The sequence below is a fragment of the Hemiscyllium ocellatum genome, chromosome 15 (genome assembly GCF_020745735.1).
Source record: "Hemiscyllium ocellatum isolate sHemOce1 chromosome 15, sHemOce1.pat.X.cur, whole genome shotgun sequence".
Taxonomy (NCBI): Eukaryota; Metazoa; Chordata; class Chondrichthyes; order Orectolobiformes; family Hemiscylliidae; genus Hemiscyllium; species Hemiscyllium ocellatum.
In genome coordinates, this window is record NC_083415.1 from 57,755,755 (window position 1) to 57,770,873 (window position 15,119).

At 43.0% G+C, this 15,119-nt stretch overlaps 1 protein-coding gene across 3 annotated transcripts in view; it reads right to left on the reverse strand.

Annotated features, from left to right (window-relative positions):
• LOC132822995 (E3 ubiquitin-protein ligase Itchy-like) overlaps positions 1–15,119 on the reverse strand; it is a 100,847-nt gene that overhangs the window by 28,428 nt on the left and 57,300 nt on the right. For all 3 annotated transcript variants that reach the window (XM_060836513.1, XM_060836512.1, XM_060836514.1), the window contains 5 exons: positions 11,616–11,744; positions 10,062–10,134; positions 9,385–9,456; positions 6,354–6,442; positions 3,088–3,247 (listed from right to left, as the gene is read on the reverse strand). In XM_060836513.1, coding sequence (XP_060692496.1) covers positions 3,088–3,247; positions 6,354–6,442; positions 9,385–9,456; positions 10,062–10,134; positions 11,616–11,744 — 523 coding nt within the window. The remainder of the gene's footprint in view (positions 1–3,087; positions 3,248–6,353; positions 6,443–9,384; positions 9,457–10,061; positions 10,135–11,615; positions 11,745–15,119) is intronic.

A 15,119-nucleotide genomic window follows, 5' to 3' on the forward strand; every position in this document is an offset into this window, starting at 1 on the left:
CAGAAGATTCCCCCGGCCTCTGGAACTGCTCGGATGCCATTAGTCATGTGGCTGATGCACTTCCAACCCCATTATGGCCGCTTCCACAGCCACTTCCACCCCTCAATTCCTCATGCACCATGTGATATCACTTCCACCCCTCACATCATGGCTGATGTCACACGCTCAGTGCCTTCCGCCTCCACCCCGCCCCCCCCCAGCTGTGTTTGCCACCATGTCCACCGACGCCACTCACCTGCATTCTGCAGATATGCACCCCACAGATCCCACTGCCACCATCCCCGCACCTAGAACCCTGAAAGGAACACCATCCCTGCTCATGACTCCACCCCCATTCCCCTCACCACCACACCCACTTCAGGTACAGGCTCCGCCCTCACTCCCAGCTGCACACCTACACCAGGTCCTAGCTCACAGCCCTGCCGAGTTTTCACCATCCCCCCCAGACCTCCCCCTCACTGAGGACGAACAATCAGTCCTCAGCAAAGGACTCACCTTCATCCCCCTCCACCCACGCATCAATGAATTTAATACACACCGTGACGCTGAACACTTCTTCCCCACTTCCGAGCTTACTTTCACAATTAGAACACCTGCCCACCTTCCGAGGACCCCTTCGCGGGCCTCCAACACACTCCATCCACCTGGACACCCTGTGCTGGCCTACTACCCACCCTTGACCTCTTCATTTCCAACTGCTGCTGGGACTTTAACCGTCTCAACCTGTCTACCCCTTTCCCCCACTCCAACCTCTCACCCTCACAAGACGCTGCCCTCCACTCCAATCTCGACCTCACCATCAAGCCAGCAGATAAAGGGTGTGCAGTGGAAGTCTGGCGCACTGACCTCTACACCGCTGAAGCCAGATGCCAAATCGAGGACAGCTCCTCCTCCTACCCCCCCTTGACCATGACCCCCCCCCCCACCCCAAACAAAACCATCATCTCCCAGACCATACAGAACCTTATCACCTCAGGAGATCTCCCACCCACAGCATCCAACCTCATAGTCCGGGAACCCCGTACACCTCCTTTCCAAGATCCACACGCCTGACCGACCCATTGTCTCAGCATGCTCCTGTCCCACTGAACTCCCCTCTACCTACCTCAACATTGTCCTATCTCTCCCCACCACCCACTCCCCCTCCGGAATCCAGGAACTCCCCACATACATTCGAGACACCACCCACACCCTCCACCTCCTCCAAGACTTCTGTTTCCCTGGCCCCCAATGCCTCATCTTCACCAGGTCCCTCTACACCTCCATCAGCCATAACCAGGGCCTCCAAGCCCTCCGTTTCTTCATCTCCCGACGTCTCCAACAGTACCCTTCCACCGACACACTCATTCGTTTGGCCGAACTGGTCCTCACCCTTAATTTCTCCTTCAAATCCTCCCACTTCCTCTAGACCAAAGGGGTAGCCATGGGCACTGGTATGGGCCCCAGCTATGCCTGTCTCTTTGTTGGCTATGGAGAACAGTCCATCTTCCGTAATTACACCGGCACCACTCACCATCTCTTACTCCGCTACACTGATGACTGCATTGGCGCCACCTCGTGCTCCCATGAGGAGGTTGAGCAATTCATCAACTTCACAAACACATTCTACCCTGACCATAAATTTACCTGGACCATCTCTGACACCTTCCTCCCCTTCCTGGCCCTCTCCATCTCCATTAACGACAACCGACTTGACACTGACATTTTTAACAAACCCACCGACTCCCACAGCTACCTGGATTACACCTCTTCCCACCCTACCTCCTGCAAAAATGCCATCCCGTATTCCCAATTCCTTCGCCTCTGCCGTATCTGCTCTCAGGAGGACCGCTGTATCTGCTCTCCACCACAGAACACACCAGATGGCCTCCTTCTTTAGAGACTGCAATTTCTCTTCCCACGTGGTTAAAGATGCCCTCCAACGCATCTCGTCCACATCCCGCACCTCCGCCCTCAGATCCCACTCTTCCAACCGTAACAAGGACAGAACTCCCCTGGTGCTCACCTTCCACCCTACCAACCTTCGCATAAACCAGATCATCCGCCGACATTTCCGCCACCTCCAAACGGACCCCACCACCAGGGATATATTTCCCTCCCCAGTCCTTTCCGGCTTCCGCAAAGACCGTTCCCTCTGTGACTACCTGGTCAGGTCCACACCCCCCAACTATCCACCCTCCCATCCTGGCACCTTCCCCTGCCACCGCAGGAATTGCAAAACCTGCGCCCACACCTCCTCGCTCACCTCCATCCAAGGCCCAAAGGAGCCTTCCACATCCATCAAAGTTTTACCTGCACATCCACCAATATCATTTATTGTATTTGTTGCTCCCAACGCGGTTTCCTCTACATTGGGGAGACTGGACGCCTCCCAGCAGAGCGCTTTAGGGAACATCTCTGGGACACCCACACAATCAACCACACCGACCTGTGGCCCAACATTTCAACTCCCCCTCCCACTCTGCCGAGGACATGGAGGTCCTGGGCCTCCTTCACCGCCACTCCCTCACCACCTGATGCCTGGAGGAAGAACGCCTCATCTTCCGCCTCGGAACACTTCAACCCCAGGGCATTAATGTGGATTTCATCAGTTTCCTCATTTCCCCTTCCCCCACCTCACTCCAGTTCCAAACTTCTAGCTCAGCACTGTCCCCATGACTTGTCCTACCTGCCTATCTTCTTTTCCACCTATCCACTCGACCCTCCTCTCTGACCTATCACCTTCATCCCCACCTCCACTCACCTAATGTACTCTATGCTACTTTCTCCCCACCCCCACCCTCCTCTCATTTATCTCTCCACCCTTCAGGCACTCTGCCTGTATTCCTGATGAAGGGCTTTTGCCCAAAACGTCGATTTTCCCTCTCCTTGGATGCTGCCTGAACTGCTGTGCTTTTCCAGCACCACTAATCCAGATCCTAACATCTCAGTACAGTTCATAATTCCCAATGCTTTACCACATTAAACTAAATTAACAGGATCTGGTCAACTTAAGAGTTAAATATGATCTAGCCAGCTTTATTTAAACTGTATGCAGGACTTAAAAAGAGCAGTAAAGTGAAGGTTCAAGTAAATCCTGGAACATACCATGGCTATGAACCGACCTATGAACCGGAAGTACTTCAGATGGTCTGGGTTGATGTAAGATGCTGGGTTTATTTGCAAGCAATAATTTTCCTTCCCAGCATACTCAAAGAGGCAATACATGGGGTTCAAAACTTCATGGGAAAGTAGAAAGAACCATTCTCTATTTTAAAAAAAAGAATATTAGATAACACTGGTAGCAAGATTTCAGTCATTTTCAACATATAATCTGATCCATTTTTAAAGCCAAATCACTGGACCAAATAGAACTGTGCTTGACCAAATAGTCGTCTAACTTCATTAAATATTCTACAATAGCAGCGAATTCAAACTGCATTCTGTGGGTAAACTTTTGTTTGCTCAATTTTAAACATGACAAAATGTTTCAACTTGAATTAAGATCAGTAATTTGGTACAGTCAGAACATTTGCTAATCATGTTTCATTTTTGAAAATAATTTACAGTTTGGTCAGAGGTCTCTTGTTCTCCTTAATCTTCTCATTTCTCTTTGCCTGAAATCACTGACTGCTCACGGAGATGCAGTCCATCTGCACGTTATGGTTATAACATACTCAAATGGCTATTATTCCTGAGAGATATTGACAGTGAAGGCTGACTGGCCATTTCAGCACTATAGGTATCACAACAGTGGCCACACAACACAAAATCACATAACTCCAGCAAAGGACACTGGACAGCAATACCATGTGGCCTTGGTTGATAAATGTTTTCAAAATGAGGATCAGTTCACGCAGCACAGATTGGGGACTGAACCAGAGACCTTTCCAGTCTACCTGGTACAGTTGCCGGCTATATCATTTACCAAACGGGGAGAATTTATAAATTTCATTTTAATGCTTACTTGTCATAGAAAAGTAAGCGTGAATCTCTTCTCCCAGAATGGAGGGGTCAATTGTTGGGGAGGGGGTGGGGGAGGGTGGGGCTGGACAAGAGATGTACGAGTCAAGTTTTCCACTCAAAGGGTGATGAGTGCGAGGAACATGTTGCCAGAGGTGGTGGTGGAAGTAGACAACAGCAGCATTCAAGAAATACCTGGATGAATACATGAATAGGAAGGGAATAGAGGGATATGGATCCTGTAAGTGAAGACAGTTTGAGTATGGAAGCTCAAAATGTGTCGGCTCAAGCTTGGAGGGCCAAAGGGCTGTCCCTGTCGTGCATTGTTCTTTATTTGGATAGCTGCTGCCTCTCCCATCAATATGCCAGCTGCTGGGTAACCGTTGGTAGCAAGAATGGAAACAACTTACTTTTGAGAGCCTAGCTAAGATTGGGAACATGACATTTATAAATTTGGTTCAATTATGAACCAAAAATGAATTTTGGTGGAAGTAGAGGACATAACTGAGATATTAAAGGAGCACTGTGCAGTTATCTTCACGAGAAATGAGGATTAGATTAGATTACTTAGTGTGGAAAAAGGCCCTTTGATCCAACAAGCTCACACTGACCCTCCAAAGAGCAACCCACCCAGACCCATTCCTCTACATCTAACACTACGGGCAATTTAGCATGGCCAATTCACCTGACCTGCACATTTTTGGACTGTGGGAGGAAACCGGAGCACCCGGAGGAAACCCACGCAGACATGGGGAGAATGTGCAAACTCCACACAGTCAGTTGCCTGAGGCTGGAATTGAACCTGGGTATCTGGCGCTGAGACAACCTTGCTAACCACTGTGCCGCCCCATGCTGCTAAATGTCACTGTATAAAGGAAACACTATAGAATAAAGGTTGGCTGCACACAGAACAGGAAAGTCATCTGACCTAGAAGGGAAGCACCCCAGATTGCAAAGGGAATTAAGGCTGAAAATTGTTCGAGCTTCTGACCACAATCTTCCAGAGAAATTGGGGGCGGTGCCAGAGGATTGCAGAGCTCTGCATGTAATACTAGTGTGCCAAGAAAGGCACACCCACTAACTTCAGGCTTACCAACCTAATGTCAGTTGTGTGAGAACTGATAGAAGAAACACGAATCAAAAACAAAATTAATTGTCATTTGGCAAAGTACAGCCTAAGAAACGAGAGACTGCATGGACTTGTTAAACGCATAACATGTTTGACTAACCTGATTGGGTTATTTTATGCAACATATTGATGAATGTAGTGCAGTTAATAATGTGCTTACAGACTGCTACAGACCACATGATAGATTTGTTTGCAAAATTAAAGCCCACAGGATTAAATGGACATCAACAACTACAAAACTGGAGAAAACAGTCACCAAATGGTTGTTTTTCAAAAGTAAAGAAAATACACAATGGTGTTCCCTAGGGTTGATGTGAAGGCCACTGCTCCTCCTGACACTTATAAATAGCCTGGGTTTACGTATACAGGTTATGTTTTCAAGGCTTGCAGATGATCTGAAACCTGAAAATTAGGATGATGGCAATTGGCTAGGAAGACATGACTGGTAATGGGAAGGCATGTGGTTACTGAAACTTAACATACAGAAGTAATATATGGTGGTAAGGAGGAGGAGGCAAAATAAACTAAATTACAATTTTAAAGTGGGGAGGAACAGAGATACTTGGAGCTGCAGACATTTAAAGATGGAAGACTAGTTGGTAGTTCGGTTAAATCAGAATATAGGACGCTGGATTTAGTAATAAATCAAATACAAAAACATGGCACTTGTCAAAAAGCAAAATTACGTTATGGTATTTTCAAAACACTAGTTAAGCCTCGGTTAAGGTATGATGTTCAGTTTTGGACAGCATATGATTAGAAAAAAATCACGGGCTTAGTGAGGGTACAGAATAGATTTACTAGAACAGTATCAGGGATGACAGATGGCGCAAAGACCAGAAAACTGAAGGCTTTCTGAATCAAGCAGTGAAGGCTAAAAGGAAATTAAATGGAACTTAGGGCAGATTTTTAAAAGAGTAAATCAGAAGAAATGTTTCCCAGTGGTAGAAGCATTGAAAACCAAAGTGCACAGATTTAAGCCAATTGCCAAAAAAAGCCAGAAGGTATAATGGAGAGACACTGCATAAAGGTCATGGAGGGATTGCTAACAATAACTTGCAAAAAGGAACTGGATAAATACTTAAAGGGGAAACACCTGAAGAGTCACGGGAAAGACATGAGCAGGACTAATTGTATATGGTTTGCGAAAAAGTGTGCCAGAGGCACCATAGGCTTCGTTCTATGCTGCATCATTCTATGGCTCTGTACTAAATAAATGCTTTCGTGCATTCAGCACAACTGTTGCTTTGAATCGGCTGGTCTGCAAAATGAAAATACTTACCTTGCTACACCTCCATAATCTAAGCCTTCCTCTCCTGGAAAAATGATCCACAATCGTCGTCGCAAATCTTGAGGGTTGAAGCTCATAATCTGAAGCACAAAGCAAAAGTTAATCAGGGAACATTTTAGTTAGTCTGAGGCAGAACCACTTATTTCCCAAACAAACAAGTTAAACTGCATGTCTCCAATGACAGGTTAACTGCACTTAGCCACAACCAGGACAAAATTTCTTGCATATGTCATTATAATCACTCAGGAAATCACAAAACAACTTTTACAATCTTGGCAATGTCATTTGCAAGTTCAAGTTTTCTGAACTGAAGTCTTAGCAGATGCCTTTACGTGTTAGGACCATCTTAATGAGTTCTGATGTTCTACTCCCAATGTTTCATTTATCCTCCTTCTCTTACTACTAGACAAAACACAAAGTTCTTTCTTCTTCAAGTCTCCCCTACACCACTGTCCGAGATACAGGAAAGATTCTCACAAATGTCCATAGTGTTAACGGCTTAGATAGAGAGAAATTTGTTAAGTGCGTACAAGAAAATGTTCTGGTTCAGTATGTAGATATATCTACTACAGAAGGTGCAAAACTTGACCTACTCTTAGCAAATAAGATAGGGCAGGTGATTGAGGTGTCAGTGGGGGAGCACTTTGGGGCCAGTGACCTTAATTGTTTTAAAATAGTGATGAAAATGTTTAGACCAAGTTCTAAATTGGAGGAAGGCTAATTTTGACAGTATTAGGCAAGAACTTTCAAAAGCTGACTGGGGACAGATTTTCACAGGTAAAGGGACAGCTGGAAAATGGGAAGCTTTCAAAAATCAGATAATGAAGGTGTGGAGACAGTATATTCACCTGATAGGGTGAAAGGAAGAGCTGGTAGGTACAGGGAATGCTGGATAACAAGAGAAATTGAGGGTTTGGTTAAGAAAAAGAAGGAAAAGACAAGAGAGATCAAGAGAATCCTGAGAAGAATATAAAGGCAGTAGGAGTATACTTAAGAGGAAACTCAGGAGGGCAAAAAGGAGGCACGTGATAGCTTTGGCAAATAGGGTTAAGGAGAATCCAAAGGGTTTTTATAAATACATTAAGGACACAAGGGTAATGAGGGACAGAATAGGGCACCTCAAAGATCAGCAAGGCAACCTATGAGTGGAGCAGCAGGAGATGGGGGAAATACTAAACAAGTATTTCTCATCAGTGTTTACTGTGGAGAAGGACATGGAAGATATAGAGTGTGGGGAAATAGATGGTGACATCTTGAAAAAAATGTCCATATCACAGGAGGAGGAAGTACTGGATGTCTTGAAGTGCATAGAGGTGGATGAATCCCCAGGACCTGATCAGGTGTACCCAAGAATTGTATGGGAAGCTAGGAAAGTGATTGCTGGGCCCCTTGTGAGATACTTGTATCATTGATAGTCACAGGTAAAGTGCCTAAAAACTGGAGGCTGGTTAACATGGTACCAGTATTTAAAAAAGGTCGTCACGAAAAGCCAAGGGACCACAGACAGGTGAGCCTGACATTATTGGTGGGCAAGTTGTTAGAGGAAATCCGGAAGGATAGGATGTACATGTATTTAGAAAGGCAGGACTGATTAGGGACAGTCAACATGGTTTTGTGCGTGGGAAATCATGTTTCATGAACTTGGTTGAGTTTTTTGAGGAAGTAACAGTATTGGTGAGGGCAGAGTGGTAGATGTGATCTATATGAACTTCAGTAAGGCTTTCGACAAGATTCCTCATGGGAGACTGGTTAGCAAGGTAAGATCTCATGGAATACAGGGAGAACTAGTGGAGGGTTGCTTTTCAGACCGGACGTCTGTGACCAGTGAAGTGCCACAAGGATTAGTGCGAGGTCCACTGCTTTTCGTCATTCATATAAATGATTTGGATATAAACATAGGAGGGACAGTCACTAAGTTTGCAGATGACACCAAAATTGGAGGTGTAGTCTACAGTGAAGAAGGCTACCTCACAGTGCAACAGGATCTTGGTCAGATGGGCCAATGGGTTGAGGTATGGCAGATGGAGTTTAATTTAGCTAAACGTGAGCTGCTGCATTTTGGAAAAGTAAACCAGAGCAGGACTTGTACACTTAAATGGTAAGGTCCTAGGGAGCTGAACAAAGACCTTGGAGTGCAGGTTCATAGCTCCTTGAAAGTAGAGTTGCAGGTAGATAGGATAGTGAAAGTGGCATTTGGTATGCTTTCCTTTATTGGTCAAAGGATTGAGTACAGGAGTTGGGAGGTCATGTTGCGGCTGTACAGGACATTGGTTAGGCCACTGTTGGAATATTGCATGGAATTCTGGTCTCCCTCCTTTTGGAAGGACGTTGTGAAACTTGAAAGGGTTCAGAAAAGATTTACAAAGATGTTACCAGGTTTGAAGGGTTTGAGCTACAAGGAGAGGCTGAATAGGCTGGGGCTGTTTTCCCTGGAGTGTTGGAGGCTGAGGAGTGACTTATCGAGGTTTATACAATCATGAGGGGGATGGATAGGGTAAATAGACAAAGTATCTTCCCTGGGGTGGTGGAGTCCAGAGCTAGAGGATGCAGGTTTCAGGTGAGGCCGGGGCAGGGGGTTTAAGAAGAGATATAAAAGGGACCTAAGGGGCAATCTTTTCACGCAGAGGGTGGTATGTTATTAGAATGAGCTGCCAGAGGAAGACGTGGAGGCTGTTATAATTACAGCATTTAAAAGTCATCTGTATGGGTATATGAATTTGAAGGGTTTAGAAGGATATAGGCCAAGTACTGACAAATGGGATTAGAATAGGTTAGGAAATCTGTTTGGCATGAGCAAGTTGGACCGAAGGGTCTGTTTCCACGCTGTACACCTCTAGGACTGTGAACAATTTTGAGTTCAGCTATTGTGTCGGGAAATAAAAATAAATGAAGGTGAGCAAACTTTATATCATTTATATCTTGGTGGTCTAGTGGGAGGGAGGGGCCTGGATTCAGATCAATTGCTTATCATTCCACTAAGATTAAAGTATTTATATTTCTCTGTCCAACCCAAACAAATTACCTGCTGAAATGAGTCCTCAAATAAGGTTTTCCTTGAAACAGTTATCTTGATGTGTTGAGGTGCAGCCAGTTGCTAGAAAACAAAGCAATTCCATGATATATCAAATATTCATTCCTCCAAAAATGCAATCCTGGAATGTCTAAAGGCTCGCCAATTAAGCCTTTGCAAAACCTTGGATAAATGATTAAAGAGCCATTCCACCGTTCAAGCAATTTTTCCACCACCTTTTTGATTAATACACTGCAGTGAAATGAAAGAATACTCCCTGGTGTTATGGAACAGATCAAACCCCCTCAAAATATATTAAGATCACCTAAATCCCCCTCCCATTTTCTTATTTTAAAAGGTGACTGTAAGGCATTGCTTTTCAGAATCAATTCGATTGGTCAAACTACTCAATGTTAAGTAAAACACTCTATTTCATCTGAATTTTAACTGGAGTATAAAAATAAAGAGAAAATTGGCTTCAAGCATAAGCATTCCTCACGAAGAGCTTATGCTTGAAACGTCGACTCTCCTGATCCTCGCATGTTGCCTAACCAGCTGTGCTTTTCCAGCACCACACTTTGAAACTACTCAATACCTTTGTCCTAAGCTTTCTTCATTTAAAAATAGAACAGAATACACCTCTTAAACCCACAGTATTGTTACACTGGACTGAACGAAACACTGCTTACCTGACACCAGAACCTGAAGTAAGAAACTTTGGATCTGAAATCACGTACATATGCTATGTTTGGACCATTTGACCTGAAAAACATAAGGTTGGGAACATGGTGGTGGGGAAATGGTCGAGCAGAGAAGAAAAAAAATTATAGTTTGCAAGATTCAAAATGTAAGAATAGCTTCTTTGGAGTTACACAAGTACATTTAAAATGTATTAATGCTTGTACTCCATCTGCGAGTCACCTCTAGCTAATACACCAGCACATTAACATGACATCCCAAACCAGATTTCATTCACCCTATTTGGACAGATACTGCGCTCAGCAGAGGTTGAAATTAAATAAATTAAACCAGGATCCTAAATACAATTTTTATACAATCTAAACAACGTAAATTTGCTCTGCACGAGAAAACACTTATCTAATCAGTATCCAGGCTAGTATCTCGGAAGCAGAGATTGTGTGAACCAGAAACATGATGCGCCCTTAAGAGCAATTAATCATAAACAACAATAGCTACAGACTGGATCAATTGATAAATTAGTTCTTCTGTGATGCAGCACTGATATAAAGCCTACAATGCTAAATTATAAGGGCTCTTGCAGCACAGTGGCAGTGTTCCTACCTCTGGGCATGAAAGCCTGGGTCCAAGTCCCACCTGCTCCAGAGGCGTGTCATAGATCTGCACAGGTTAATTACAAAATCTACAACTTCTGGTAGGAAGATCAGAAATTTGAGGCACAGTCCCTGGGCACAGAAACACAGCCAAAACAGAATCCCTACCACCTTCCCAATTAAGTCAGTTAGGTATTGGATAAGCCTTCAGCAGCCTGTTGAAGCAAAGAACCACACTACAATCTCAACCTTTAGCGCAGAATTGTAGGAAAGCTAAACAATTCTGTCAACACAAGTCTGTAACCTTAAAATTATAGAAACATTTACACTCTATTCATGACAAAAACAGTGTTAGCAATGAATATGCTCAGATCAGAGTTCTTTTTCCATGTAGGATGAAACTTTCTTGGAAGATGTTGCAATACCAATGTGATTGTTTCATTTGTCATTTTATGTTTACTTACAGTCCACAATATCCTAATTATGAACAATCTGCACTCTGGTCTTGTATAAACTCAATTTATATGCTCCTTAACACAGCAAATTATCTTGCTTCACGGATGCTCCTTTATTTTGGAATGCAGTGACCTATGCAAGTCAACCTGGCAGCCAATGTACACTAACAATAGCCCATAAACAGTAAGATTAATGACTAGTTGATATGATTTTTCTGGCAATACATATTGTGAGAGAAGTCATGGATAGGACACCATGAGAATTCTGTGTATTTATTTTCAAATACTAGTACAAGGTCTTTAAACAGAAGACTGAATTGGCAGATAGGACAGTAACTCAAGGTCTCACGTGGAGGAATCTTTCAGTAGCAATCTGAGCTAGATTGAACAGTAATGCTATTCTACCCAGTCCACCACTCATTGCTAATAACTGCTGCTCAACAATCATAATTTATTTCACTTTAAAAATGTACAAAATCAAATTTTAAATGCTTACAGTGCTGACTTTCCAGTGCGTGGGTCAATGTAAGTCGTTGTTCGTCTGTTATGATCTACAAAGTATGGAACGCCATCAACTGTAAAGCGCATTTCCCATCCATCCGGTAAGGGTTTCTCGTTGAGAGTGCTGCAAGAATGAGTAAATATGAAAGACTCTTCAGTCATACCAGACTCAAAATTTTAACTGTTTTCTTTTCCACAAATGCTGCCAGAGGTGCTGAGTTTCTCCGGCATTCTCTGAAATTGGTCTTAATGATACTCTCTTAACTTTCATTTATTATTTACAGGATCTATATTTTATCAAAATCCAGCTCGTCTTTCAGACCATCCTCACTCCTCTGGTTCGTGGAATAACTAGTCTATTTAAAAACTTTAACATAAAAGGTGAAAGGTTTGTGTAAAGATTTGTAGCTCAGGTGCCGGTTGAATTTGTTGTGGGTATTTTTTGTGAAGTTGGCTTGCAGACATTTTGTCCCTTTCTAGGTGACATCCTCTGTGCTGTTCAGCCTCCTGTGAAGCGCTGCTGTATTGTGTCAGTTGGAATTTATTTAGTTTCGTTCCCACTGCTTCCGGTTGCCGGTTCTGTTTCCAGCCAGACTTCTCCAACACTCGGATTCATGACAGCACATAAGCTGACAGCAATGTTCAGACAACAACTCATCAGAACAGAAGACCCAATAGCCTTCGTGTTCAGGACGAGCATGATGAACAAGACTCTACAGGGACTGCAGGAAACATTACATAGGACAAACAGGCAGACAATTTGCGATCTGCATTCATTAACATCAACTAGCCACTAAACACCACGACCAGCTGTCCCTAGTGGCTATACACACAGACGACAAGGACCACATATTTGACTGGGACAACACAACAATAATAGGACAAGCCAAACAGATGACAGCCAGAGAATGTCTAGAAGCATGGTACTTATCCATGAACTCCATCAATTAACACTGACCTGGACCCAATACACCGAACACTGCAACAACCAACCAGAACAACGAACAAGCAGCAGGAACGAAACCAAATAAATACCAACTGACAGTACAACAGCAGTTCAGAGGAGGCTCCATAGCACTGAGGTTATCACCTCGAAAGGAGACAAAATGTCTGCAAACCGACTTCCTAGCTCAGCGAACATACCAGCAATAACTATAAAAGGTGAAAGCCTAATATTTTTTGTTAAAACTCATTTTTAACAAATGAACATTAAATATGAAAACACTGATTTTGGTGAACCACAAATTTCAATCCACTCTCAGTTCAAGTTATTATCTTATGTCATTTCATCAGGTTCAGTCCATAAATTTAATCAATATGGTTTCTTTCCGAAAGAAAGAGAACAGTAGATGAAGGATTCATTCACACCTTCGTCTCAGGACAAAGGCAAACATTGGACTATGGAGTTATCATCAAAACCTTAAAACTCTCAAACAGCAACCACCGAAAACTACCCACATAAACAGAAACTGTTGCAAACCTAGATTCCACATAGCACAGCATCTCAAGACACATTCAACTAATTCAAAACAATTCATGACCTAGCCAACAAACTATTTTATTTAAGGATTATTTATCATGCAGATTACAGGATTTCAGGCACACGAGACAGAAAACTGCAGCTTCAACGGGTAGTCTTATACACAGTTGAATAAATACTGGGGCTTTCAGCTAACCTCTTCCCAATATTATTTTTCTTCAGTTTCCTACTGGTTTTCTCCACTCCTTCCCAAATGTATCATGCCTCTTGCTAGGATATGGCAGAACAGGTTAGTCAACAGCTTTAATGTTATAAATCTTTATCAACTTGTTTTATATTTGGTTCCATAGCTGTAATAACTTTTTAAAAATATGCTAAACTTAAAAGTGGCACTAATACCTTTATGCTAATAACACAGCAGTCACTGTTGGTACGACATCAATGATGCAGAATGGTTAACATTCCAAACACAGCCCAAAAACCCAATACTGGATGAAAGAATTTTGTCAATTCTAATGTTGAATTCAATCAGCCATCTCGGTCATTCTTGGTTTGACTTTTGCCCCTTAGCAAGGATGTTCAATGACAAGATTAATTAATACTTTCAACCCATCAGACAGCCAATACCAAGCAGGGATTTGGAAATTAAGGAATTTGAAACAGAATCAAGCTTGCTCAATCTGGCACAAGCCATTTTTCCTGTTCAGGAAGGTATGAATGGAAGGGCAAATTCCAACTTGGCCCAATCAACATAAACTTGGGGACCTCTGGCAGCTTTACAGAACACTCATATTTTAGTTTCTCCTTTACTTTGCACATTTCTCATGATAGGATGTGGGTGTGGGTGTGTTCATAACTTTTGGAAGAATGTGTTTAGACTTCCACAGCATGTTTTAGACTTGTGACCGACTCTGCATTGCTGGTTCCTCATCTTTTGCATTAAAAAGGATTTAAACTCTGCAAAAAATTGACTCTGGGCAAGTTACTACTCTCAGGTGATTTGCTCGACTTAACTTGAAGGGTATTCTTTCAAAGAAAATGACTGCCAGAATTGCAACAAGGTTTAATCACTGAAATCCAAAATGCGGTGTGGAAATAAACAAAGTCAGTCAGCATCTGCGGATGAGCCCTAGTTCAGATGTGAACAGCTTAGTCTAGCGCCTTGATTTGTTCTCTCTTTTTTGGAAGATATCAATGATCTGCTTCATTTTCCACATTTTTGTCGTCACCATCCAAACAGATCAAATACAGTACACATTTATATATCACATTTGACAGACTCCTGACTGGCATCAAGGTACCAAAGCATTTTATCACTGTTTTATACATTACCAAATTTGCTCTTAACTCACAAATGACACCTTTTGTGCATGTGAAAGTAAACCGTTCTCACATCCACCCCAACCTGTGTGCAGCCCTCAACCTTACTGACCACTCAATCCCTCCAAAGACTCTCTACAGACATCCAGCTGGATGGAATTGCCCTCATTTTGTTCCATTCTTATCTAATCAAATCCAGAAAATCATTTGCAAAAGATCTGCCTCAGGTGTCTCCCATTAATCCATCCTCAGCACTCCCTATTTCTCATCTAAATGTTGCAACATCATCTGAAAGCAGAGTATTACTCTGCACAAATATGCTGAAGATACCCAGCTCTACTTCACCACCACCTCTCTTGACTCTTCCACCTTTGCTGAAATGTCATATTGCTTATCTGATATCCAGTACTGGACAACCAGCTATTTGCTCCAATTACATATTGGGGAAATTCTGCAGCTACAAATTCCATTCCCCCTTCAAACACTGTTCTTTAGATATGGACTCCATCCTCCTTCCTGGCAAACGCAGTCTGTATTTAAACCAGTCTTTTTGCAACCTTGCTCTCACATCTGCTTCTGACCTCATATCTGTAACATTAAGACTGTCCATAACAACTCCCCCAAACATTTCTCAATTTAGCCCACCTCAGCTCATCTATAGCTAAACTTCTCATTCATGCCTTTATTACAAATTGCCTA